Below are 27,564 nucleotides of genomic sequence, written 5' to 3' on the forward strand. Positions count from 1 at the left end.
CCGACTGACTTTCTATATTAAATCCTTTTCTCAATGGGGCAGGAAGATTCTCCTGAAGTTGAATGGACTTTTGTGTGCGCACTTAATTTCTAAGCACTGACTATAGCTACTCTGCTTTACTTTCAACTGGCATATTTTCAATTTGATTTAATTTCTCAGTCGTTGTTGGTCGTTATGTCGATTTAAAACAACACTTTGGGTAAAATATATGTATCTTAGAATATACCATAGAACTGAACTGAAGCAAAGAATATTTTAGGAACCATTTGAAATTATTAATTTAGTCATTTTTAAGTCAGTGTTGTTATAGAAAAAAACTATTTTTCTCCTAAGTATTTTTGGTAGTCGTTTTAATGGTTATGAGACTTAACACAATTCATTTAAATGAATCTATTAAAATTAACTTTAACATTGAATTAACAACATTGTAATTCTTGAGTTGGTGACTACAACTTTAAGATCAATTTTCTCCATGCTTATTTATGAATCACATTTTTAGTTTAAATATTTCCTTTCCAAAAAAATAAAATACCTACCTTTTTGTCCTAAGAACAGTCGAATATGTGTTCGATAGGACGATTATGACGTGGACAAATAGTAAAAATGTATGTATATCTTAAATGTTGAGTTTTTGTTTATATCTTCATTTATGAAGCACATTTTTTGTTCAACAATTTCGTCAACAAGCAGAATTACTACTTTATCCTTAAAAATATAAAAATATACAATTAAAACAAAATTTTCAATTTATTACATACTACATTTAACATTTTTATTTATATTCAACTTTAAGACCTATTTTATACATTTATATTTACGAAGCACATTTTTTGATTACGAATTTCGTTAATAAGCAAAAGAAAAGCACCTCATTCAAAAATATGACCTACTGTACGGATCGTTCTAGAGCCAATTAGAACATCTTTAAATAGTTCAACTTTATATTCGAAATCTTGAGTTTGTGGTTTTAGTTTAGGTTTAATTTGTTTATTCCTGGAAGCATTTTTTGTTTCAAAAATTAAATAGAAAAAACATATTTGTAATCCCAAAAAAAATATTTTATTCATGTTAATAGTAATAATAACTATAAGAGTGGTTTTAGAGTCGATTGTAATAAGTACAAACAGTTAGAAATTACATCAGAAATCCTAAGTCGGTGACTTCAACTTTAAAACCAATTCTCTTCATCTATATTTTCAAAAATCAAATCAAATGGGGTGGCGCAACAGTCCGTTGTGAACCAGGGCCTAGTGACTTACAACTCTCAACCATTCCTGTGTGCGAGTACTGTTGTCAGGAATGGAAGGGACCTACAATTTAAGGCCGAATCCGAACAGCTAGTTTGAGAAAGCACTTTTTCATGACAAGAATTACTCTTGAAGGATTTGTCAATTCCTCGCAAGAGGCAGTACCCGCGAAATTATTTTTTTAAATTAAGCTGGCACAGGCAGGGATTGAACCCAAGACCCCTTGCATGACAGTCCAACGCACTAACCATCATGCCACGGGTACTACATCTATATTTTATGTAGCAAATTTTTGATTCAATCATTTTACATCTTTTTATTTCTTAATATAACTGTGCGGTTATATTACAATATGTACAAAAGTCAACACTGATATAACAAGTTTTTAGTTCGAAAGTTGGTTCAGCTTTAAAAATTTCTTCCATCTTCATTTTGAAGCACATTTTCAGTTTAACAATCTCCATCTGTTTATTCCTAAAAATAACTTTGTGAGTGGACTTTAAGCCGTCTATAATAAGTTCATACAAATCTTGAGTCGGTAATTTCAAATTGAAGACCAATTTTGTCCACCTTTAATTATGAAGCACAATTTTGGATCAACAATTTCCATCTTTATATTCCTTAAAATAACTATACGCCTAGTTTTAAAGCCAATTTTAGCATATGCAATAAGTTAAAATTTTCACTAGAAATCTTGCGTTATTAATTTCAACTGTAAGACCAATTTTCTGAATCTTTATTTATGAGGCATATTTTCAGTTCTAGGATTTTCTCAACAATACCCTGAAAAAATATAGTGGAAGTTCTTAAACCCATTATGATATTGGAAAATGTTTGTAACTCTATGAGTGTGATTTGTCACGTTACAGTTAATGAAGAGATTTGTGGGATTGTTACTTTTTTATATATTCATTTCACCGAAATATTTGTATATAGTTATATAACAACACTGCCCTCGATTTTCACACTTTTGCTTGTCCTGTCCATCCACTATTCTCATAGAATTTACAAAATTATACCCGTCAATCTGGCCAAAAAACCATTTCCTTGAGTAGTAAGATACATTTTCCAGTTAAAATATATACGTACGTATCTACTATGCATAGAGGTAACAATTTTACGTTGGATGAAATTTAACCGCGGAACATGATTCGTGGCCACAATGAGTCAGTCAAGCTACAAAGCTGACTGGCTTCGTCGTCGGCTTGCTATAGCTATGAGCTGCTGGGCTGGACTGGGCTGGTTGGCTGGCTACTGGCTGAAAGCAATGACGAACGCTTCATTGAGCACCCGTGCGGATGCCTAATTGCCCATTATGGTGTTATGCTTCGTATTATAGCACTCTCTTGCTCGTCGCAGTGTCGGTCGCTTAAAATATGGGGATGGCACTATAGGCATCAGGAATCAGAAACAACTTACAACGAACAAGAGTATGCCAATGTAAGCGCGAAATCCCGCGTAGACATTATGGACATGGACACACCAAATGCTTTTTAATTGAATGCAATTTAATTTTGTTATTAATTTTGCGAGAAGAGAAAAGTTTTGTTTCGTTCGACATACAAACCTACGCAACCAGGTTTCATAAAATTCTGTTGCAAAAAGGGGGAATATTTTTGATGTTTGATGATGAAGACATGGCTGATGATGAGCGACCCACGCGACGGTGGTGTTGGCCGCCGGGGCAAGGGTATGGTTTGGGATTAGAAGTTTGGTTTGTAACAAAAGTCAATATGGCGAAACAGTTTTGAATTTTGTTTTCTATCTAGGAAACCCATTTTGTCATATTCAATAGGAGTATTGATTTTTTTTAAATAAAGCGGATGTTATGCTGAATATGGTGTTTTAAATTGATTGACAAGATGTCAAAAAGCGAGTTAAAAGGTTTAAAAATACCTTGATATTATTTATATAACTCAGAAGATGCACCATAATGGAGCCCACATACGAGCTTGAAAGTTGTTGATTGTATTGTTGTAATTCGTTCAGGATGAAAATACTTTATTCACAGGAAAGGTTATACGAGTACTGTGCTTTTGTTATGAATTTCAAAAAATTAAAATTTTAGAATTCGATGAAAGAAGTTTAAGGTTTCTGAATTACTAGCATTTTGAAGTAAATGGTGATAAGGTTTTGGAACAATGAATCTATGAGAGATAGACCTTGACCATTTAAACTACAATGCTACACCTTTACCATGAAATTCACTCTAATAATATTGGAAGCTTTATACAAATGTTTGATGTAATATTCTGTGATTTATCGTAAATTTCAAGTCTATTTTGAAAAAAAGGTTTGAATTCCTATTGATATTTCTAACAGTTTTTCCAAAAACTAATAATAACATTTTGTGTAAGACAAAAAAGTTGGAAGTGAATATAATTCCTTGTCCCAAAATTCCTTGAGTAGAAAACCATTGTTTTATCAGATTTTAGTTATTCTTGTAATTTTTTTTTTGTTAGTGACAATTAGGTTAAAAAAAACTTTAGGTCTTAAAGTTTTGCCAAGATATTCGAGTTTAAAATAGTTTTTTCCCAACTTGTAGTAGTATTTTGTTTGGATTTTAATTTGTTTGCAAAAATGCTCCCTTCAATTTTTCTAAAAATTCAAGAAGATGTCAAAAACGCAATTTTTGTAGGCATACATTACTTCGGAGGTAACATCATATCTTGCTCGTAAAATATTCGAGTTGATTGATATTTTAATTATTTTTTTATATTTTTAAAATAAAAGCATAGCTATTTTTTTTAATTTAATTGAAGTGCCTAGCGTTATAAGTTTGTAAGGACTATTTACGTTTACTTAATTTTTTCCTCTTTTAAATTGCTCAGTAAATAAAAACCCCAACTGAATTTCTGTAGAAGTCCTTTCTGAATTTTTTGGAGTTGTTCGCTCTGGACATATGCCTGACTAAAAATTGTATCCTGAAAGTACGGATGTGTGAACGTATTAACGCAGGTTCATTTGTAACCCAAGTTATTTTAAACCAACGCCATTTTCAACCCCTTTTTTAACCCATTTTATTATAAACCCTGTTAATTTTATTACCAAGGTTACCCATTGGAAAAAAATTGTGTAATTCTCTTCCTTTTAACACCTTATTTGTTTTCGTGTGAGAAAAGGAAAAGGGAGACTTGTCATTTTTTCAAGTTTAAGCTTTGCCATTATTAAAAATGATGTTCAAATGGTAGACATGTGCATTCAAGAGGACACAAGCGTCCACAGGTTTTTTCTCAAAACCCACCTCTGTCTATCAACTCCTACTCTCACCTCCCCGCGGTGAACATCGGGTGCCTACTACCTCAACTGGAGATTGGGTTCCAACCCCAGTGGAAAGTTGTTGGGGGCAGCAAACGAGAGAGGGGGGGAGAGGTGTTTCCACTAAGGCACCTCTCCTTATCCAGGCGGCAGCGGACGAATTCTCGAGATAGAATCAACGGTGGCGTCTACAGTTCCAGTATGGTCGAACTACTTAGTGAACACCTTATAGGGCTTCTTCGACATATTCGGAGCCCTGGCCTATAAGGAGCGGTTCATCCGGCTCCCCTTCCTTGGAGTCATACTAAGGATCTGGCCCTCCAGGTTGGGGGTTGTGCCGTCGGGGTGACTTCCTGGCCACGTAAAAACATCATAGTTTCGAAGCAACAACAAGCCTCGGATACGGACGGATTCACTGTTGACAACCCACGCAAACGAAATAAGGACAACGAACTTCGGATATGTACGTGGAATGTTAGGTCCCTTAACAGACCACGTGCAGCCGAACAATTAGCGGAAGCCCTAAACTGCTGCAAGGCAGATATTACAGCCATCCAAGAAGTGCGATGGGATGGACCGGGTAAACGCAAACTAAAAGACTGCGATATCTACTACGGCGACTGCTACCGAGAACAAAGACAGCGTCTATTTGGGTGTGGATTTGTTGTTGGAACTAGGCTCAGGCAAAAAGTCTTGAGTTTCAACAGTGTGAGCGAGCGCATCACGACAATCCGCATCAAGGCTAAATTCGCCAACATAAGCCTAATATGCGCGCATGCCCCAACAGAGGAGAAAGATGAAGACACCAAAGATATGTTCTTCGAGCTCTTGGACAAGACATATGAGCAGTGCCCTGGCTATGACATTAAAATTGTCTTAGGAGATTTTAATGCCAAGCTAGGAAGAGAAGACATCTTTGGTGGCATAATCGGGAGATACAGCCTGCACGACACCACCTCCGACAACGGATTCAGGCTGGTCGATTTCGCTGCGGGGCGAGACGTTCTGGTAGCTAGTACGCAGTTCACGCATCTTAATATCCACAAGGGGACATGGAAATCTCCTGATCAATCAACCGTCAACCATATTGACCACATTGCGATCGACGCACGACACTTCTCCAGTATCCAGGATATCCGAACATTCCGAGAGGCCAACATTGACTCGGACCACTACCTCGTTGTAGCCAAGGTACGGCTACGGATATCCCGATCCAAGCCAAACAAGGAAGTACTGTGAGAAGATTCGACGTTAGACGGCAAGAGACTGCCATGTCCTTTTCCGATCGAGTCTCTAGTAACCTCCTAAGGAGTCCTATGCTTCCTGCATTAAGCATTGAAAACCAGTGGCAACATTGCCTTGCAGCCATCAGAGATGCCGCCTCTGAAGTGCTAGGTTTCACACGGCCACCACAGCAAAACCCCTGGTTTGACGACGAATGCCGGCAAGCGCACGCAGCGAAACAAGAGGCATACAAAACGGCGCTGCACAAAAGGACAACAGCTGCTCGAGAGCTCTACTAGCAGAAGAGGAGAGAGGAACACCGGCTTCTTAGACGGAAAAAAAGAGAGCATGAGAAGCGCGCGATCGAGGAGATAGAGGGATGTCACAACAGGAATGAGGTTCGTAAATTTTACCAAAAGGTAAAAAAAACCTCCCAAGGGTACCAGCCACGAACCGAAGCCTGTAAAGACGATCAAGCGAACATCGTAGTAGAACCACAGTCGATGCTGAGAATATGGAAAGATCACTTCTCCAAATTATATAACGGCGATGACGAACCGAACTCCGCTGTAAGGGAGATAGAACCACTCAACCTCGGCGACGCAGATCAACAATTCCGCCTACCCGACCTTGACGAAGTGAAGATAGCTATATCTAAACTTAAGCCAAACAAAGCTGCTGGAGCTGACGGCATCACCGCCGAAATATTCAAAGCAGCAGGCGATGACTTGGTAAGGAGCATGCACCAACTCATCTGCAAAATTTGGTCGGAAGAAAGCATGCCCGATGAGTGGAATCTCAGCATAGTGTGCCCGATACATAAGAAAGGAGACCCTCTAAACTGCGCCAACTACAGAGGCATCAGTCTCCTTAACATTGCGTATAAGATCCTCTCTGCCGTATTATGTGAACGTCTGAAGCCATTCGTCAACAACCTGATTGGTCCTTATCAGTGTGGCTTCAGACCAGGAAAGTCCACTATCGACCAAATATTCACACTACGGCAGATCTTGGAAAAAACCCAGGAGCTTCAAATCGATACCCACCATCTCTTTATCGATTAAAGCCGCGTATGACAGCATCTATAGGGAAGAGCTCTACCGAGCAATGTCTAGTTTTGGCATCCCTGTCAAACTTATCCGTTTGTGCAGAATGACGATGGAGAATGCACGCTGCTCTATCAAGGTCGGAAAAGATCTTACCGATGAATTTGATGTCAAAAAAGGTTTTAGACAAGGCGATGCACTGTCATGCGACTTCTTCAACATCGTTCTGGAAAGAATTGTGCAAAACTCAACCGTCAACACTAGAGGCACAATCTTCCAAAGATCCATCCAATTACTCGGATACGCAGATGATATTGACATAATTGGAAGATCAAAGCGTGATGTCAGTGGAGCGTTTTTGAGCATTGCGACGGAAGCGAAGAAGATGGGTTTAGTGGTCAATGAGGGCAAGACCAAGTATATGCTGTCATCAAAAAAGGACACTGAACGACGACGTCTTGGACAAAACGTCACCATGGACAGCTATAACTTTGAGGTAGTTAAGGACTTTGTCTACCTAGGCACCGCTATTAATGCAGACAACGACACCAGCGCTGAAATCAAACGAAGAATAACTCTTGCAAATCGCTGCTTCTTTGGACTTATAAGGCAATTCAGAAGTAAAGTCCTTTCTCGAGCATGTAAAATCACCATCTATAAGACACTCATCATCCCGGTTCTCATTTATGGCGCTGAGGCCTGGACCCTGTCAAAGAAAGATGAGAGCGTCTTAGGATGCTTCGAGAGAAAAATTCTTCGGGCGATTTTTGGTCCCGTACGCATAGATGGAGAATGGAGGAGAAGATATAACGACGAGCTGTACGGGCTGTACAGCGACACTGACCTAGTTAGCAGAATCAAAGTCCAACGGCTTAGATGGTTAGGTCATGTAGAGCGGATGGACATCAACGCTCCAGACCGGAAGGTCTTCGAATCCAATCCCGAGGGACGGCGCAGTAGAGGAAGACCGCGACTCAGGTGGCGCACCCAGGTGGGAGAGGACCTCAACCAACTTGGCGTGCGAAACTGGAGACAGCTAGCTAGGGACCGAGCTGGCTGGAGACGCTTGTTGGTTGAGGCCCAGGTCCGCCCCGGACTGTAGCGCCACCTTAAGTAAGTAAGTATTATTAAAAACCAAACATTACGCGACTCTACTGTCCAAATTGAGACTGTCAAAATTGACAAAATAAATGGTAAACATTTTGCAGTCAAAATTCGCAAAACTAAAACTTCACTCATGAATAACTAAAAATTTTTCTTCTGTAGCCGGTTAGGTTGACGTAAGCCCAGGTTTGTCAATTCTTTGTCGATCTTTGGAACAATGTATTCCACATTGCATTAAAGCCTATGGATCACAAGTGCCGTCGTTGAATGACAATATGAGTCCATGCATCAATATGATCCAGTTTTTCATCAAAATATAATCTTTTAGAATGAGCATTCGGGACTATTGGACCTTTCTTATTGGAAATTTAGGAGCTACCAATTGATTGTTATGACCAGAATCGAAAGATGTGGATGTGAAGCAGTTTTGAAAATGTTCCTAATAGTGTTATTTTCGAAGTCGTGATAACAATTGGCCAATCCTTAGAATCGGAGGCACGTCAAAGATAATTGCAACGATTCGTAGCTTAAAGAGTATAATCAGTCAATGTTTAGTTCAGGCTTATTATTTGGGGCGATTAAAGGATGGCACACAAAAGGTCACTATGAAAGATTTTCGTAACAACCAAATTATATTTCATGAAGCTATGATTTTGTTATCCTGTGATTTTCGTCAAACTCTTTCGAATATATTCTTGATTTTGGTGATCTGCAACGGGTTGATAAATTGCAGAGTAGTGAGCAATGGCTGGTTTGGAAATTCCAAATCAAAGTTTTGTTAAGAGCATATGAATTGTGGGACATAGTTGATGGTTCGTCAAAAATAAAATCTCGTTAAAACTGAAACAGCGGTCGAGGATTCTGAGTTGCTTAAAAAGGTTCGATGCGACAGTAAGGCACAGAAGATAATTGTGACATCAATAGGGCAGGAGCCGAAAGTGCTTTCGACATGTAGACTAATCTTGAGAATGTCTACGAGTAAAAATCCAAGACATCTGTGCATTTGCTTCAACAGAGATTTAATAGCTTTACTAAAAGCGAAGATGAAAATCTCTCTATTCACATCTCAAAGCTTCAAAAAATTGTTCAACAGCTCAAAGATATTGGTGAGGATGTCTCACAGACTATGGTCATCACCAAAATTTGAACTACCGGTGACATGTAATCACTTCTACAGTGCATGGGAGGCAACAGCAGCAAGTGAGCAAACATTAAAGCATTTAACTGCACATCTGTTGATGGAGGAGTCGAGAATGAACATGCAATATGAAGTTGAATGTGAAGCCCTCACGGCAAGGAAAAGTAAAACGTCTTCAAAATCAATACATCGTCGAGAAAGCGGTAAAAACAAGAAACTGGGAAAGTGTTTTATCTGCAAGAAAACGGATCTTTTTAAAGCGGATTGTACTACAAGGCAGAGAGAGAAAAACAACACAGCATGTGATGACGTCAAATGCTGTGTTGTTTTAAAAGCTTTTATATTTCAAACTATATTTGCTAAAACGACAAAAAAAGATAGTTGGTTTCTCGACTCTGGAGCAAGCGACAAAAAATTTGACAAAGCAGTTAATATTCGCGTGTGAAATGGTGAAACTATTCATGCGTACGGTACCGGTGATAATAAAGTGAATTGGATAGAGAAGCATATATCCAATGTTTTATACGTCCCCGATATAAAATTAAATTTATTTTTTGCGAGTTTTGCACTTGATAAAGGGCTTCAAATGAGATCAAATAAAAATGAATGCGAGTTGCTAAAAAATGATGATGTTGTTGCTGTTGATTTGCGCCAAAATGAGATGTTTAAGTTGTTGTTTCAAGTGGTGATGGTGGGTGAATCACAGGTCAATAGTGTGGTTCAAGATTCAAGTTTTAGAGGTGATAATGATCTACAATCGTGGCATGAGCGACTCTGTCATCAGAACATAAATTACGTTGGAATTTCCGAAATCCAACAATATTTCCAATACAGGAGATTCATTCTTTTGTTCTGCTTGTGCAATGGAAAAAAGCCACAGACTGCCGTTTGCCAAAAGTCTGAATAGAGCATTGTTGCCAGGAGAATTAATACATTGTGATTTTTGCGGTCCCATGCACGAAACTTCATATGGAGGGTCTAGATATTTTCCTTTTATGAAAGATGATTGCTCTAAGCACAAAACTGAAGTAAGTGCATTGTTAAAAAAATATATAGAACAAGTGAAGATCGATACAGGTTTCTCTGTCAAAGTTCAACGTACCGACAATGGCTTAGAATTCATAAATAAAGACGTTGAATTCTTGCTTAGAGCTCAGAGCATATGTCATCAGAAAACCGTTCCATATACTACGCCACAAAATGGGCGAGCCGAACGAGATATGCGGACGATCGTCGAAGCAGCTGTTCGATTTTGTGTGGCAAAAACCTCAATGCGAAACTATGGGCTGAGGCAGTAAGTACTGCACTTTATGTTTTGAATAGGAGCTGTCCAAGTCCAGAAGCAGGGAAGTCTCCCTATGAAGTTTAGTTCAACAAGAAGAGTAATTTTTTGAATTTAAGCAATTTGGTTGCGAGTTGTATATGCATGTCAGAAAACAAAAAAATGGCATTAGAAAGCTAGGAAAGTTGTTTGGTTAGGCTATGCTTGTAATACAAGAGGCCATCGAATTCTTTTGGATGAGACAAAAAAGGTAGAAATTTCGCGAGATGTTCTATTTAATGAATGTCTTGGTAACCAGTGTAACCTCAAAGAAGCAGAAACCGATTTTGTTTATATAAAGATGTTTGAAATCGAGACGTTTGATGACGAGGAGGATGCTATTTCTACAAGGGTGGGCCAAGGTGATGTCGAAGCTGGTGAAGAAGGTGCTAGTGCAGAAGAAATCGATGCAGACGAAGGCAACGTAGGTGATTGTGATGTTTTTGCTAAGATTGGTAAACAAAGAGCTGGTGCAGATGTAATTATTTTAGAAGAAGATGTGCGATGATGTGACGGTTTAGACAAGGAATTCCAAGTAACTGATGTTTGTAGAAACCTTGTTTTGCAAAGAAGAATCCCCAATCGCCGAAGATCTCAGAGTCTCAAAAAATTGCAGTAGAATGATAAAGCAAAATGTGACTCATTTCAAGAACATTACAAATCAAAACTTCGTAAGCGAAAACAATCAAACTTTGTTATGTCTGAGGGATTTGCATTTGTCGCTGAACTTATTGAACCTCCGAATTTTCGAAAAGAAATGGATTCTCCACTGGCAGAAAGATGGAAGTATGCGATGGACGAGGAAATCACAAGTTTACTCAAGAACAACACCTGGCTGCTGGTCAATTTACCCAAAGGGGGAAAGGTAATCGATAATAGATGGGTTTATAAAGTAAAGCTGTCGACAGATGGTGAAGTTAGTCGTTATAAGGCCCGTCTAGTTATAAAAGGCTTTAGTCATGAATATGGTCTAACTTATTCTAAAACATTTAATCCTGTCGTCAAATTTGCGTCAGTTCGAATAATTTTGGCTATTGCTGCAGCCAAGAATTTGAAATTATTTCAATTTGACATCAAAACCGCCTTTTTGAATGGCGATCTATCGGAGGACATCTTTATGCGACAACCTGAAGGGTACGATGATGGAAGCGGCAAAGTCTGCAAGTTGCAAAAAAGCCTCTATGTTTTTAAGCAGTGTTCAAGGTGCTGGAACAAGAAGTTCTATGGTTTTCTTCAACAATTCGCCTTTTAAGTAAGTCTTAATGATCCTTGTGTATTCATTAGTAGTTCCAAAAAGAAAAAGGTTTTGCTTGCGATCTATATAGACGATGGTTTGGTAGCTGCGTCAAGCAAAGAAGATGTGGATGATTTACTAAAATATATACAGCAGGAGTTTGAAGTAACACAGTAACGATTCATCAAGCTGCTTATGCGAGAAGACTTTTAAATAAATTTTTCATGAGCGATTCAAAACCAGTCTTAACTCCATCAGGGAAAACACCTAATTCTCTCATTAGAGGTCGTAATGCTGGACAATTTCCGTTTTTTGAGGCAGTTGGATCACTCATGTATTTGGCTGTTAGAACTAGACCTGACATCTCGTTCGCCTTTAGTTTAGTAAGCAGGTACTTGGAAAATCCAGATGAGACCAATATATGCGCAGTGAAGCGTATATTCAAATATTATATGAAAGGAAATATATAAATGAATTAATAATAATGTATGACACAAGTGGAAGTATTGAAAATTGAAATGTGCTGTGTGTCAACATATAGTCCATAACTTCTTTTTATTATATTTGTACCTAATTTGCATACTTGAATTAATAAAGCAAGTTTAGTCTTAACATTACCTTATCCTAAAAACATCGTGTTTTATTTCTTGCTCGGTTTTCCTAAATGTTTCACAATAAGCATTTCTCAATTCACTGTAATTACCTGGATTACGACCTCATAATTTAAATTAACGACTAAAAATTGGGTTTTGTATATCATCGTGTCATGTTCCGTAAATTTTTTTAATCATGATTTAGTAATGTATACTAAATAACTAAATATTTTAAACATACATAGTGCTACTAGTCATCACAAATCATAGGTTTTAAGGAAAAATTGTAGGTGGTACGAAGTTCATCGAGTCAGCTAGTACTTTCTAAAAATGAAACCTCTTATTGGAGAATGTAAAGTGAAGTCGTAATTCTATTTTATTAAAACCACTGCATTTAAAATACATCATGCAGGGACAGTTCTTGAAAAATGAAAAAAAAACCTTGTACCAATGCCATCAGATAGCAGCTCCTTAGGGGATTTTTTTATATTTAAAGTCAAAAATTAAACTTTTAAATAAAAACCCACTTTAAAATGACTAATGTACGAGTACCCCCATCTATCTAACAAGTTGACTTAAGCATTTAAATATATCTAAATGAAAATCACTATGATTGATTTATTATAATGATTATCTACATCATAATAGTAAATGTTGATAAGTTTATTGAGGGCACATTGGCCTTTGTCATTATTGACTAATAATCTTATCAAAATATCTACCAATTAACATCATAAGTAGCGAGTAAGGTGTATGTTTTATCAAAAATTAGAATTATCTTAAAGGTGTTCCCCTAAAAGGAAAATAATTTACTTAATAATCTAAAATTAGAAGTGACACCCAAAACATTCAATTAATCTTGGTTGAATTTCGGCACGTTTCTAAATTTAGCTTGTGATTTTATAGAAGTGTACTTTTGTAAACAATTTGTAGGTGGTGATATCGTTAGTGCCAGAGGACAACTTTTACCCCAACTTGTGTAGGTAGATTGCACATTTCACCTAGCCATATTTTACTACTTCCAAAAATCAATATTAATTGAATTAATGTATTACTTCTGTGTTCTGTGAATTCACAGATAACATTCTTCCAATTTTCAAAGGTAAAGGTCATCCATGTATTTTTATTTGAAACCCTTTTAAACATTACAAAACAAAATATTCAACTACACATCAATATCTACACTAAATCTTAAAAATACTCTCTCACTATCAAAATACAATCGAATAAAAGACATTTTCCAAACACCCCTTGGGCCAGCCTCTTCGATTATAATAAAAATAAATTTACCGATATTTTTCAGAATTTCAAAATATTTTCAACAAAAAATAAAAGAAATAAAAAAAATAAAAGAAATAAAACAATAAAAAGAAATAAATTCTTGAAAGAAAAAAAACAGTGCACGCCCGAAAACTAAGCCCTCCAAGCACCCCAACAAACCTAACTATAACGACGACAATGATTTTGAAAAAATATAATGCTACTTTGCTCTGTCGATTCTTTACGATATGGTTGGTCCTTTTTTGGATGGGATCGTTTGGTCCTGCCAACGCATATATTTTCAAATACAAAAACTATATACCTACCCTCGAAGCGATAATAATAATGAACACGGTTTGTGCATTAAATTTTGTATAAAACGAATCGAGAAGAAGAAATAGTGAATGAAAATAGAAAAAGGAGATATTTGAAATAAAATAAAAACCGATACCACATAATAAAACCAAAAAAGAAAATACGCTAAGGAAGTTTCCGTCTATTTCAGGATACTATCATTCCAATACATAGACCAGACCAGGCTGCAATCTACGACTTTCTTTGTTTTGTGTGTTTTTAGTTTTTATTTTCTCACTGAACAGAAAATATAAAACAAAAAAAGAAACAAAAGGGTAAAAACTATAACTTTCGCACTGCAAATAAATACCAAATGCCAATAATTCATTGAGTTTTATTGAAAGGACGATGCGATTGCGAAGCAGAATTAATGTGAGAATTCAAGATTCGAGTAGTAAATCTTTAATGGATCTTTTATCAAACTATGTATGTGTATATATAATTATTAGTACAACAACAACAGAGATTTTGTTGTATCTTGATCCTTTTTTCGAAACATATCTGCAAGTTTCAAAATCAGAAAATATTTTGGCTGCACTTCGGCTTTGACAGTGAGTCTTAAACAGTGCATCCCTTAAACCACGTAAATTTCCGTTCAAACTCGTGTGTCTAATTGATTTATGCAATTTTTAATTTATTTATTTTAAATACTTATACATTAAATAGTTAAATTTTCGAATAATGTATAATTAGTAAATAAAAAACTATCAGTAAAGGCAATAATTCATATTTTATTGTTGAAAATATTGGTACAGAGATTAAGCTTAAGAATAATATAGCTTTTAAAATGTATTGCTTTTATTTTGCAGGCGCCTCTTCTACGTTAAATAAAAGATCTTACTTTAAACATGACTTAAGAAATTTGTTCACAATAAGTGGAGGCTTTCTTATTGGTGGGAATTTTAATTGCAAGCACAAAGAGTGAGAATATTTAAGATCAAATAACAATGTAAACATTTTCTATGTTTTATTCCTTACCATGCATATAAATTTAATGTAACTTTCTAGTTCTATTTATGTCTCAAATAGTTCTCGTGGATGTCCTTCTGTCCAAGGTTTACCTGTTACCTTAAATGAACTTAGCACTGCCTAGTTCTATGTGAACTTCTTTAGTCAGAAGCTAAAAAAATTCAATATAATAATACCGAAATATAAATTTGCTAACTGGAAACGTTTGAGGTCAGGTCGATTCTAACAACGAAACTTTATAGTGTTTTACAGGACTAGCAACGTACTGCATAATGTAAAACATTATCGTGAAACAATTTAAGTCAAGATAGTTCCATATTGCTAAGACAATGTCATATTTATGAAATTTAAATAAAAACCTTATTTGAAATGCTCTTTCTATAAACTTTATTTAAATAAACTGTTATAGTTTTTTAAGTTAACATTTTTAATTCAATGCCTTAGCATCTCCAACCATTGATGTCTTCTTATGTAAGCTATCAACACAGTCATCAATTTTCTTTAAAGTTGCTGTCAACGATTGCAGAACAGCCTTTTCGATCTTATAGGAGCACTGCACAGCTGTCATTGAAATAGCGTTCATTTCGAAAATACTCTGCTGGCGAAAAACTTCAGCTCTTTGCAAGTTATCTTGAACCGTTTGTGTAGCTACTGAAACCTAAAAAACATAGATAATATTAATTGATTATTTTACATAAGGACATTAAGACTACTTACATATCTGATATAGCAGTCTTCAATTTTTGTTTGATTATAATTGTAGCTACTTCCGGTGCAGTAGTTTTTGAGGTTGTAGGGGAGTGTGAATGTGGCAAAGCTTCTAGCTGCCTTCGTTTGTGATCTGGCACTAGCTGTCAAACTGTAACCGGCATTCTCGGCTCTTTTCAAGCACTCCCCGAATTGCTCCTTTCCACTTTCGTAAGTAATGAACTGCGAATCATATGTTTGAATGCAAATTTTCCGAGCAAAATTCAATGCTTGCAATGGAATTAATGTCTGATTTACTTGTTGAGTTTCGTTCAAAACTTGAAGCTGCTGTTGTTCGATGACAGCCAATCGATCTAAGAATCGGGCATCGATAGCATCGTTTTCCAATTCAGAAATCTTAATCTTGACAAGAAGTTCAGCTTGGGCGATTTTAAAGTAGTCATCGGTGCCATTGCTTGCTTTTAAATTGGCGGGATAGCTTTGCTGCAAAAAGAAATACAAATAAGGTCGTTGTAATTTTAACTAAGTTTTGAAACAAATATTTTCACTTACACCCAAAACAGCAGTAAAGAGTGCAGTAGCAATGAGGAAGTTAAAAAGCAAAACCATGTTGTTAACTAGTTTGAACCAATTTAATAACTGATGATTTTACTGCTTTCTGGCCACTGTTTATATACTTAACTTAACTTAACCATTTTATTGCTAGATTTTAAAATCAAAACACTTTTGACAATATCTTGAGTGCTATTCGAAGAAGACGTTCGAATTAATCTAATCGGCACATACTTTAAATTGATAAAAGGGAAACTCTTTCTTTGGTTGGCGCATAAAATGAATCATGATTGATTTGAATTTCGTGATAATTAAATATGATAATGGCAATTGTTAAAGTAGTTGGTATTTAGTAGATAATTCCAAACTTAAGTTGTTGTTTTCTACTTTATCTTGTTCTTTTAATAGAAAAATTATTTAATGTCTATAAATAAGGCTCTAATAGGTTTGTTTTGATTATCTATTGTAGTTATCGATGGCAAAAATGTAATTTTATATGTAATATATTTACTGAAGCGCTTTCCTTGCACTGATTATACAATGAACATTTAGCTTGAGATGTAATTTCAAACACATATTGTTTTACAGCTTACAAAATCGATATGAAACGAAGGGCTTTCAAAAAAAAGATTGGGATGCAAACCAAAATTACTACCTTTTATCGTTATATTATGTAATTTGGAAATGATTTTTTTTTGTTTCGATATATTAAACAAAGGTTGTATTGTTTGGTAAAAAAGTGAAAATTAGATTCTTCTGAATATTTAACTAGAAGCCAAAACCGTCATCCTTTTTATTGTGAAGGTTATATTATTCATAGTTTGTAAAATATTTCTTACTATACAAATTACTTTTCAACTTTATAATTCAAACAAAGAAAACTGATATTAGCTTTTTTCACATCTGCTTAAATGCTCGCAAGCTCTAAACATGGTACTACACATAATAATCTAACGTCTCAAATATCTCCAAAGAAAACAAGTGTAGTTTTCAAGAGCACGAATGAAAATTTAGTAATATTTCAATTCACTATATTTATCTTATTGAGATCACTTTTGTTAAGAGCTTCGAAAGAGGATTCCATTTCAACTTTTACAAAAAGAAACATTTCTGTTCCTCTTATTTTTGATTTGAAAAAAAAAAATCGGACTAAGTCTAAAAAATTGTGTATTAGAAAAATCGTTTCTTTACTTTAAAACATTTCTCTTAGACATAAGGAGAATTAACTTTGAGCTACCAAATTTGTTATGAATCTAGCGTTTTCTAAGGGATTTTAAAGTCTTCTAGCTTAGAGTTCACTAATAAAGCATGACACAGAATTTTATATTTATTAAGGCTTCGTCTTAAAAGTTAAATGCAGTGTATAAGAATTTGAACGACAACATTGAACGATGAGGTCACATCGCTATAAACTCAGACAACGACAACAACGCTGAAATCAAACGAAGAATACCTCTTGCAAATCGCTGCTTCTTTGGACTTAGAAGGCAATTGAGTAGCAAAGTCTTCTCTCGATATGTATTGTATATATATATATATATATATACGACACTCATCTTCCCAGTTCTCATTTATGGCACTGAGGCCTGCACCCTTTCAAAGAAAGATGAACGATGGTCTTAGGATGTTTCGAGAGGAAAATTTTGCGGGGGATTTTTTTCGCGTCTTCATGGATGGAGAATGCAGGAGAAGATATAACGACGAACTATACGGGCTGTTCAGCGGCACTTAGATAGCTGGGTCATGTAGAGCGAATGGATATCAACGCTCTAGCCCAGAAGGTCTTCGAATCTTATTCCGAAGGAAGGCGCTGTAGAGGAAGACCGCACACAGTTGGGTGAAAACCTCAACCAACTTGGTGTGGGAGACAGCAAGCTGATCAGGTGGCGTACGAAGGTGGGTGGTTAACCAACCTGGAGTGCGAATCTGGTGATAGCTAGCTGGGGACCGAACTGGCTGGAGGCGCATGTTGGTTAAGGCCCAGGTCCACCATTGAGTGTAGCGCCACCTTAAGTAAGTAATCAACTAAGCATAAGAACTTGACTGGTGAAAAACGAAATTTTTAAATCTTTAGCTCTTATGAAAAATTCTGAAAAACAAAATCCTGAAAGTACAAAATCCCGAAAATACAAAATTCCGAAAACCCACAGTCGTGAATTGGACTCAATTGAAGCAAATTAAAACGGGTCAGTATTAAATTTGTATTCTTCACTGGGTTATGAGATTAAAGGGAATATCTATACAAATGCGATAACAAATATCGAGCCCTTCCCCACATTGAATCGTGAGCTACATTTTCCATAAAAATGACAACTTAATTATTTAAAATTGCCAGCAGTAAGCTTTTGATTTGTCGTTTACGATAAAATTTATTTTGGCGGTTACGATAAATTAGTGGGTAGGTTTCGATATGGTGTGTATTCATATAGATTGCATATATTTATATTCACATAATAATTTATTTCATATGCTTAGCTCTTGCTTAAAACATTTTTACTAAAAGAGTTACTTAATTTACTGTTTTAGTAACATGTGCAAACTTCGTTTCAAAAATTTAAAATCATTACAACAGAAATTATAATACAGAAAAGGAAGTCCCGATAAATATTATACATTACATTTGTGCATTTCTTTTAAGTTAACTCTACCTTATATTAATTATCAGGATTCCGGCTTTTTTGGATTTTGAAATTTCGAAAGCCTGGATTTTTGTGATTTTGAAATTATTGGTTTTCGGATTTTAGGGGTTTTAGTGATTGCGGTTTTCTGGATTTTGTCCCCAACTCGAAAAATTGTCCATAGAACTTTTATAAAAACATTCATTCAAAAAATTAAGAGAATTCTTGAGAATTGACCTTAATTTTTCAAATAAATAATAATTCAAAAAAAAGTGGAAATTAATTTGGAGGTCATATGTTGCAGATGATATAAGTCTATACAACAATTTCTCAAACAGATATTTTGTGGAAATTTTGAAATTTTCTTTAAAAACTGTCATTAAATACCTATATAACTTATCAAGTCGTTGATGTTCAATTAATTCATTTGACACTTAGTCTATAAGCCTGTTGTCAGTTGTGTAACCACAAAGAGTATATGAGTAATTCCTGTCTTCAGCTTAACTTATTTTTCTTTACTATGAAAAAGATTGAGATGAGATTATGTGTTATATTGTATCAAAGCCTGGCGCCTGGGTATTTAATATGCAACTTCAATAAGTGAAATACTAAAACCTGTGTCAACAAATGTGTGTATACTTTTTTTTATATAAAGCTACAATTTTTGTTTTCATGCTTTTTTGGCACTCTGTATATAAAAAAACTTAATAAATGCTCCTTGAAACTTTTGTATTATATTTATGCACAATGCCTCATCAGAATTAAAGCATTAAGTCACACTTCGTCAGTTTTTATCGGAGACAAAGTTTTAACCTGAGCATTCACAAACGGACCTTTTTATCTTTTTATTTCTGCTTCTTTAGGTTTGCAGACGTTTTGTTTTTCAAGATCTCTAAAGACAAGACGAGTGTATTTTATACTTAAAAAAGGAATGCTGCTCAGGTTGAGAATTTCAACAAATTGACAACCACTTCAATTGTCCAGATTCAATTTTGCATTAGAAGAATAGAATAGACTTGGGTGGTAGTTCGAGCAGTGAATATAATTTCCTTCCTTTGGCAGCTCAGCTTTTAAATTTTTCACTCATTGCAGTCAAAAAAGATAACAAATAATATACTATCATTCAAACCAAAAAATTAATTAAATTATTGACACTTACACTGTGCCCTCTTATATTCATCGATTAAGGCCCAAATCCTTCATTGAAGATGGCTACAAACTTGTAGGTCTTTTTCCTAACATGGATAAAGAACACAAAGTCTAGTGAATAGAACATTGATAGTTGATTGTTTTAACATAACGAACGCATATTGAAAATTGTTCAACTCCATTGGCATTTCGCTTTGGTCAACAACATCAGAGAAATGTCCAATTTTGTTGATACCTTTGACAATTTTTAACTGCCATAATTTTGTCTCTAGCTTTTCGTGTCAATTATGTCATGTCCTTACTTTTTTTTGTACTTTCCGGTCTGTGTTAAGTTTCCTGACGACCTCAACCCACGTTAAATCTGGTCCATCGTTCATATCGTCCGTCGTTGTGTTATGTTGTTCTATACATTTTTTTCGACTCTCAAAACCCATTCTGAAATAATATATCTTAAATGCAAACCTCCCACCCACTTGCATTTGCCCCTGATGCCTGAAAATATTAAAATCTTAAAAGATTACTGACAAACCTAAAATTTTCCGATAATACTAAAATTCATGGCATTTGTTACCGGTGTTCGATGGCGTACGTGGTTCTTTTTTTTTTAAATAATGGTATAAAGGGTATGTTTACCCATTTTACTCTTGCAGTAATCATCTTGATAAGAGGACTATTTTAAACTAAGGCAAAAAATTAGAATTTTCTATCAAAGTATGCAGGAGACTTAAAGGCATTCAATTCACGTCATTCACAAGAAAATGATTGTTGACAGACCGTAATTTGGTTGGTTTTCCCTCGTGACTGAAGTCTTAATACATGTACAAAATCTTATTGTCCCAGGATTTGAACGAAAAAGACCACAGTCTTAGTAGAAATTTGAAACTGGCCCTAATTTTCAACTCAAATGATGAGATCCATTTGTAGGTAAATGGATTAAAAAGCAAAATTGTCAACATTTTATAGAAATTATTAAAATAGTATTTGAGACTAACATCCAAAAAAGTTATTAAATTTTATACTTTTTATTATATCATTAAAAAAACAAGTTCTAAAGCCTTTATAAATAAATAACAATTTCTTTTCGTTTATGTCATAAGAAAAATAACTTGACTATTTTAGTTCAGGTTGTTCCTTTTTTTAGAAGCAAAGATCGTATTTAAATTAAAATTGTTTTTTTCTTTCAAGGCTTTTGTATCTACAGCAATTGATGTCTTCTTTTGTAAGCTATCGACGCAATCATCAATTTTCTTTAAAGTTGCTGTCGACGTTTGCAGAACAACCTTTTCGATCTTATAGGAGCACTGCACAGCTGTCATTGAAATAGCGTTCATTTCGAAAATACTCTGCTGGCGAAAAACTTCAGCTCTTTGTAAGTTATCTTGAACCGTTTGTGTAGCTACTGAAACCTAAAAAACAGATAATATTAAAAGGTTATTTAACATAAGGACATTAAGACTACTTACATATCTGATATAGCAGTCTTCAATTTTTGTTTGATTATAATTGTAGCTTTTTCCGGTGCAGTAGTTTTTGAGGTTGTAGGGGAGTGTGAATGTGGCAAAGCTTCTAGCTGCCTTCGTTTGTGATCTGGCACTAGCTGTCAAACTGTAACCGGCATTCTCGGCTCTTTTCAAGCACGCCCCGAATTGCTCCTTTCCACTTTCGTAAGTTATGAACTGCGAATCATATGTTTGAATGCAAATTTTCCGCGCAAAATTCAATGCTTGCAATGGAATTAATGTCTGATTTACTTGTTGAGTTTCGTTCAAAACTTGAAGTTGCTGTTGTTCGATGACAGCCAATCGATCTAAGAATCGGGCATCAAGAGCATCGTTTTCCAATTCAGAAATTTTAATCTTGACAAGAAGTTCGGCTTGGGCGATTTTGAAGTAGTCATCGGTGCCATTGCTTGCTTTTAAATTGGCGGGATAGCTTTGCTGTAAAAAGAAAACAATATTAGATATTTGTGATTTTAACTAAGTTTTGAAACAAATATTTTCACTTACACCCAAAACAGCAGTAAAGAGTGCAGTAGCAATTAGGAAGTTAGAAAGCGAAACCATGTTGTTAACTAGTTTGAACCAATTTAATAACTGATGATTTTGCTGCTTTCTTGCCACTGTTTATATATTTAACTCCAGTTTATTGCTTGATTTTAAAATCAAAACACTTTTGACAATATCTTAAGTGCTATTCGAAGAAGACTTTCAAATTAATCTAATCGACTAATACTTAAAATTGATAAAAGGGAAACTCTTTCTTTGGTTGGCGCATAAAATGAATCATTGAAATGATTGATTTGAATTACATGATAATTAAATATGATAATGGCAATTGTTAATGTAGTAGGTATTTAGTAGATAATTTCACACTTAAGTTGTTGTTTTCTACATACTCTTGTTCTTTCAATAGAAAAATTATTTAATGTCTATAAATATGGCTTTAATTAAATTATTTCGATGTTATTATCAATTTGTGTTGTTGTTCCGTGTTGTTATCGATTGCAGAAATTTAATTTTTTATTTAATCTATTTAATAGGTTGATTATTCAATAAACACATTTTTTCAGATGTTTGCGAAAAGATATTAGAAGATACAATTTTGACGTTTCAAAATCCTAAGAATCCCTATCATGATAAAGTAAAAGTATCATAGATAAGGTTAGGTAAATGGGCTGGCAATTGATTTACATCCACTTGGGAACTTATAGATTCCTTGCCATACCCTGGAGTATTGTTGTTCTCTGAAATTAATTTTTGAATCTATGCAATACATGGGTTGTCATTCTCCAGATATGGAGATGCTTTGAAGGTCTTCGAGATCCTAATGATTATTGAAGAAATAATATGTTACTAAGAATTAAAATATTGTGTGGCAGAGTGCTAGACTGGGCAGTTCCATAAGAAGCGAGAAGAGTCTCCATGCTCTTCCTAATCGCTAAAGCAATCGTTATGACTTTTTGTCGAGGCGAATAATCAAATTAGTTGAATTCGGGCCATAATTTTCTGGACTTGACGTAGGTTTCAACACCATTCCATCTTTCATTGGTTCATTTAATATTTCTTTCAGAATTATCTGTTTTAATTGCAGGATGGGGTGCTTATACTGCTTATAGTGGTGTTTGTAAAGGTTTGGACCAATGTTGTACCTTTCCTCGTTGGTAGATACCAATTTTATTCTGTGAGCTGGGAACTCTTATATAATCTACAAGCTTTGATTTGATATACGAGTAATTGCGTCAAAAATTGATTTTGATGGCGTTTAGTCATCAAAGAATATAGTGACGGCAGCCGGGATAGCATTAAGGTCTGTTTTGAAGCGTATGTCACTCTCAACTTAAAAGACTCTACTTTGGTTAATAAGTCTGTAGAATTTAGCATCTAACCCAGGTTCTATTTTGGGGCCGTCAGTGTGTTTTGATAATTGTTTCTTACGTACTTCTGTAATATCTTACATGCCTATTAGCCTCTTTGTACAGTAATTTGTTTAGGTGAGCCCTAACGCACTTTTTGTGGAGGTATCCTGTTGTAATAAGCTGCCCCAGGAGAGGTCCTCATTTCCGTGATATTTGTAGTTTCAAATAGTTTTATAATTTTTATTTAAGAACTTACAGAGAACATTTTACTTCAACTTTGAATATATGTAAATATGAAACTTATTTTTGATTTAAAAAAATCAGACTGATATCGAAGTCCTCTTCTGTTGTAAAGCCTATCTCCAACATATAAGCTACCCGTGGTATGATATTTAGTGCCTGAGACTGTCACACCAGAGGTCTTGGATTCAATCCCTGTCAACTGCCTCTTGCGAGGAGTTGTCAAATACTCATAGAGTAATACTTGTGAAGTGCTTTCTCAGACTACCCTTTCAGATTCGTTATAAAAACTCTGGGTCCCCTCCATCACTGAAATGACTTAACAGTTGTAAGTCACTACTCTCTAGTTCTCAACATATAGACGTAATTTGAATTTTTAGAGTTTTTGTCCCATTCAAAGAGAAGACTGTAGCCACCTTCGAATGAAGTTGTACAATTTAAGACTCTACATTTCTGAAAGCTTTTTAATTCATCTGAACACACAACTGATTGATATTTGATTGTACCTAAAATTCTTTCTAGTATTTAAAATGATCTAAATTCAAAATATCTTGGCAGAACATGACGAAAATTATACAGTATCGTTTTGATCAGATGCTTAGTAGGTTCTTATTGCGAATATTTTCAGCAAAATGAGACTGAAGTTATAAAGCAATGTTAATAATTGATTTGCTTTTAAGAAATCACAAACCATTGATTTCATATTTCATGATTATGAAATTCACTAAAAAAAAAGCAGCCATTCTTATCAGTAAAATAAAATATCAACATTCTGCTCTCACTTTCAAAAAAGAAAGACAACAGCTGCTTTTCTTTTAGATGAATTTGTCGAAGTAATATTTGATAAGAAAAGTCAATTTTAATAACTTTTTCTATTTTTGACCCTTGGAACTAAACCACGCATTAAAATAATTCTTATCATCATAGAGATGGCTTAGGTTTTGAAGTTCTTCACTCAGAATTCTTTTTCATTACCTATTAACTTCAACTAGAAGCAAGAACTGAGATTTTTTAAAAAAAAAAGGAAAAACTAAAACAAGCAACATGAAATTGATTTTGGGAATAATTTTAACTATTTTCGTTTTGGTTACAATGATTGGTGCTGAAAAGCCAGGTATGCAATTTTGTTAAATTAAATCTTATTTTTATTAAATTTTGTATTGTATTTTCTGGATATGTAGCTGCTTGTCTGCAACCTCACTCAAAAGATGGTGATGCAATTAAGAGATGCAGAGCATTTTTTAGATCGTGGACTTATAATGCAGAAGAAGGAAAGTGCATCGAATTCGGTTATGGAGGATGTGGTGGAAATGAGAACCGTTTCCACTCTCTAAAGGCATGTGAAGATCTTTGTGTAAACTAAACAATATAATTTGTTTATTTTATTTGTTAATAATAAATAAATTGGAACTTTTGTTTAAGTTTTTCGAAAATTGTAACACTATAATAAAGTTAAAATAGTGTAAGAGGTGTATTGGCAGTGAAGGTTAGTAGTTCACATTTGTGTGTCAAAAAGAAAACAATTTTTTGATTTCTCTAATATTTCATTAAGTAGTTGATTTGTTCACAAGTTTCATTTAACTACATAGAGTTACAACTTATAGTAATTACTGTCTTTGCTGAAGCTTATTTTTCTTTGGTATGAAATCAAAGAATAAGATAAGATAATAAGTACTACATCAGGGACTGGCGACTGGCTGTTTAATCTTCTTATACAACTTCAATAAACGACAAATGCTATGATTAACTTAACTTTAGGGGGATTCTATAGAGTTCGTTTTAAATTTTGCATAATGTTTTTCCAATATTTTAAAATAAAATTAAGTTTTTGTAATAGATCCGGATAGCGCTGCCATTCCAGAGGTTTTGGGTTCAACACCCTGCCTGTGCCAATCAAAGTTTTTTTTGTAGAAAAGAAATCCGCCAAGATCAATCTTAATATCTCAAGAACTGACAGAAATACTATTTATAGAAGAGACTTTCAAAAATTCATTGTGTCTTTTTTTATAAAGCAAGTTTTAAAACTTACAGTAATCGAATTCATAATATAAATGTTTTAAACATAGTGACGTGTCGTTCACATTTGCTTTGAATTATATGTAGATCACAAATATTGAAAATAATATTATTCACCTTGAAAATTAAACGAACGAAAATTGATTAATGTTTAAAAGGAATGATGTTTTCTTGAAAGTTTTAGAAAAATCAAACTGGTATTGTTTTACAAAGAAAAGAACGTTGAAAAGAATAAACATTAGAGGACTAACAATGCAACCTTGCGGCACATCACTAAATTATGTGAATTGATCGTTTGAACCTTAAAATTTGTCAGTAGCACTGTGATATGCCTCCTAATTAAGCAAACACACCTTCATCATATTACCGGGTTCTAAATGTATGCTACATAACGGAACGAAATTGTCATGTTCTTTTTTCAGACCAATCATTAAGCTTATATCACGAACTATGATATTTGACCTCTGATTATGAATTTTTCAGACCAAAAATAATTTTGTTGCATTGCTGGTGAGAAAAATTTTTTTTTTAAATTTTAGAATTATCTGGTCTTAAGAGACACACCCTTTTATTAAACCAAAATGAAAAACACTACTTAAACTACAACTACTACTTTTTTTTACAAGAAAGTGGGTAATGTGTAAAGCTTGAGTTATGTTGGACCAAGCTGAAGATAGCTAGTCAAAGCTATTGCTGGCAGCTAACTAAATCTTAACAGTACTAGCATAAGCTTAGTTTCATGCAAATAAAAAAAAGATTTCATTAAGTATGTAGCTTCAACTAGAAAATTGTTGCTTAACTTTTTTAGCTTTCGTTTGTTTATTTAGTTATTGAGAAACAAAAGCAAGCGAATTTGGGATTTTGTATGAGATTGAAAAGTATTGCTTCCATTTAGAAAGAACATTTATGCATATTTTGGCTTTTCTGCTTTGATTTACCTACAACTTTACGGACATCTTATATGAAAATGACACTTTTCCAAAACAACTTGCTGAATGGTTTTACAAATTGTAAAGCGTTTAACTACATAATCTTTTACTAGACAAAACTAAATCCAAGTTCCCACTCCACTCAGATATATCAGTGCTCCTTCTTTTCGCCTCCCCTAATAAGTCATTAGCCCTACAATCTAAGTCTTAGTCACTAATTTTCGACAGTTTTCTATAGGGTTTTTAAATTGGAGTGAATATAATGCATCCTCAAAAAATAACCGTTTGGTGTGGATTTTGGGCGGCGCGGCGGTGGCGGCCGGCGGAGTAATTAGTCCGTACTTTTTTGAAAACGAAGTTAGTGAGGCGGTCAACGTTAACAGCGAGCCCTACATAACGATGGTAGCTAATTTCTTATGGCCCAAATTGAACCATATGGACCTAGATGACATGTTGGACTAGCAAGATGGCGCTACGTGCCACGCATCAAACGCCACGACGACTTCTATACACAACATCTACCCTTGGCACGCGTGTAAACTCTGTCATATTCGTACTTTAACTCAAAAGAAATCTTAAAATAAGAACTAGTCAAAGCTTTGAAATTCAAAATCTTGATATTTGTGCTGTTTTAACTATATTTTTTTAGGAAATGAAATATTTGACTGTTAACAGTCGAAATGTTTTTCCTGAACACCGTTCAATTTGAATAAATATGATTTAAAACATAACCGGCTTAAGTGTTAATATATGAGTTTTGCAACGGTGTAATGGTTGGGCTCATCAGAAGATGACCATTACACCTTGTCTTGACGCATATTTTCCCGAATAAATCGAGATTCTATATAATCCGAGCTACATAGAGCAACTGCGAATTATATAGTCATCTTCTGATGAGCCCAACCATTACACCGGGGTGAAACGCATATATAAACTCTTATGTTGCTGACATTTTAAATTATATTTATTATAATCTTCTAGCCTAAACTATTATTATAAATGAAGCAATTAGGAGCTTAAACTGGAAAAACACTAAGATAAATCCACGTAAATCCAGCTTTTACTATATTAAAATATCAGCCGCTAGAAGACATCTGTTATTTTTTTGCTAAAGCTTGTTTTTAATAACACGAAACCTAACTCTTACGTAAAAAGCCAAGTTAAAGTTTTAGCTTTTATTATTCACAAGACTCATTACGGCATAATGAACAATGTCACTTCTGTGACAAATACAAATGTCTGTCAATTT

General features: G+C 34.7%; 3 protein-coding genes across 5 annotated transcripts; 1 reads left to right on the forward strand and 2 right to left on the reverse strand.

Annotated features, from left to right (window-relative positions):
- Window positions 1-15,118: 15,118 nt before the first annotated feature.
- On the reverse strand, window positions 15,119-16,168 carry LOC129946079 (uncharacterized). 2 transcript variants are annotated; one of them, XM_056056107.1, is made up of 4 exons: window positions 16,009-16,168; window positions 15,754-15,939; window positions 15,466-15,678; window positions 15,119-15,406 (listed from the first exon to the last, which is right to left on the reverse strand). In XM_056056107.1, the coding sequence occupies exons 1-4, from the start codon at window positions 16,063-16,065 to the stop codon at window positions 15,176-15,178; spliced, it is 687 nt and encodes a 228-aa protein (XP_055912082.1). In that variant the 5' UTR covers window positions 16,066-16,168; the 3' UTR covers window positions 15,119-15,175. The 2 variants fall into 2 exon arrangements, with proteins under 2 accessions (XP_055912082.1, XP_055912081.1); XM_056056106.1 differs by having other exon boundaries at window positions 15,466-15,939.
- Window positions 16,169-19,146: 2,978 nt separating this feature from the next.
- LOC129944823 (male accessory gland serine protease inhibitor-like) lies at window positions 19,147-24,791 on the forward strand. The gene is made up of 3 exons (XM_056054484.1): window positions 19,147-19,213; window positions 24,377-24,484; window positions 24,552-24,791. Exons 1-3 carry the CDS (start codon window positions 19,147-19,149, stop codon window positions 24,731-24,733), a joined length of 357 nt encoding a protein of 118 aa, XP_055910459.1. The 3' UTR covers window positions 24,734-24,791.
- On the reverse strand, window positions 20,777-21,940 carry LOC129946077 (uncharacterized). 2 transcript variants are annotated; one of them, XM_056056105.1, is made up of 4 exons: window positions 21,782-21,940; window positions 21,527-21,712; window positions 21,239-21,451; window positions 20,777-21,181 (listed from the first exon to the last, which is right to left on the reverse strand). In XM_056056105.1, the coding sequence occupies exons 1-4, from the start codon at window positions 21,836-21,838 to the stop codon at window positions 20,891-20,893; spliced, it is 747 nt and encodes a 248-aa protein (XP_055912080.1). In that variant the 5' UTR covers window positions 21,839-21,940; the 3' UTR covers window positions 20,777-20,890. The 2 variants fall into 2 exon arrangements, with proteins under 2 accessions (XP_055912080.1, XP_055912079.1); XM_056056104.1 differs by having other exon boundaries at window positions 21,239-21,712.
- Window positions 24,792-27,564: the final 2,773 nt, after the last annotated feature.

The sequence above is a fragment of the Eupeodes corollae genome, chromosome 2, assembly GCF_945859685.1.
Source record: "Eupeodes corollae chromosome 2, idEupCoro1.1, whole genome shotgun sequence".
NCBI lineage: Eukaryota > Metazoa > Arthropoda > Insecta > Diptera > Syrphidae > Eupeodes > Eupeodes corollae.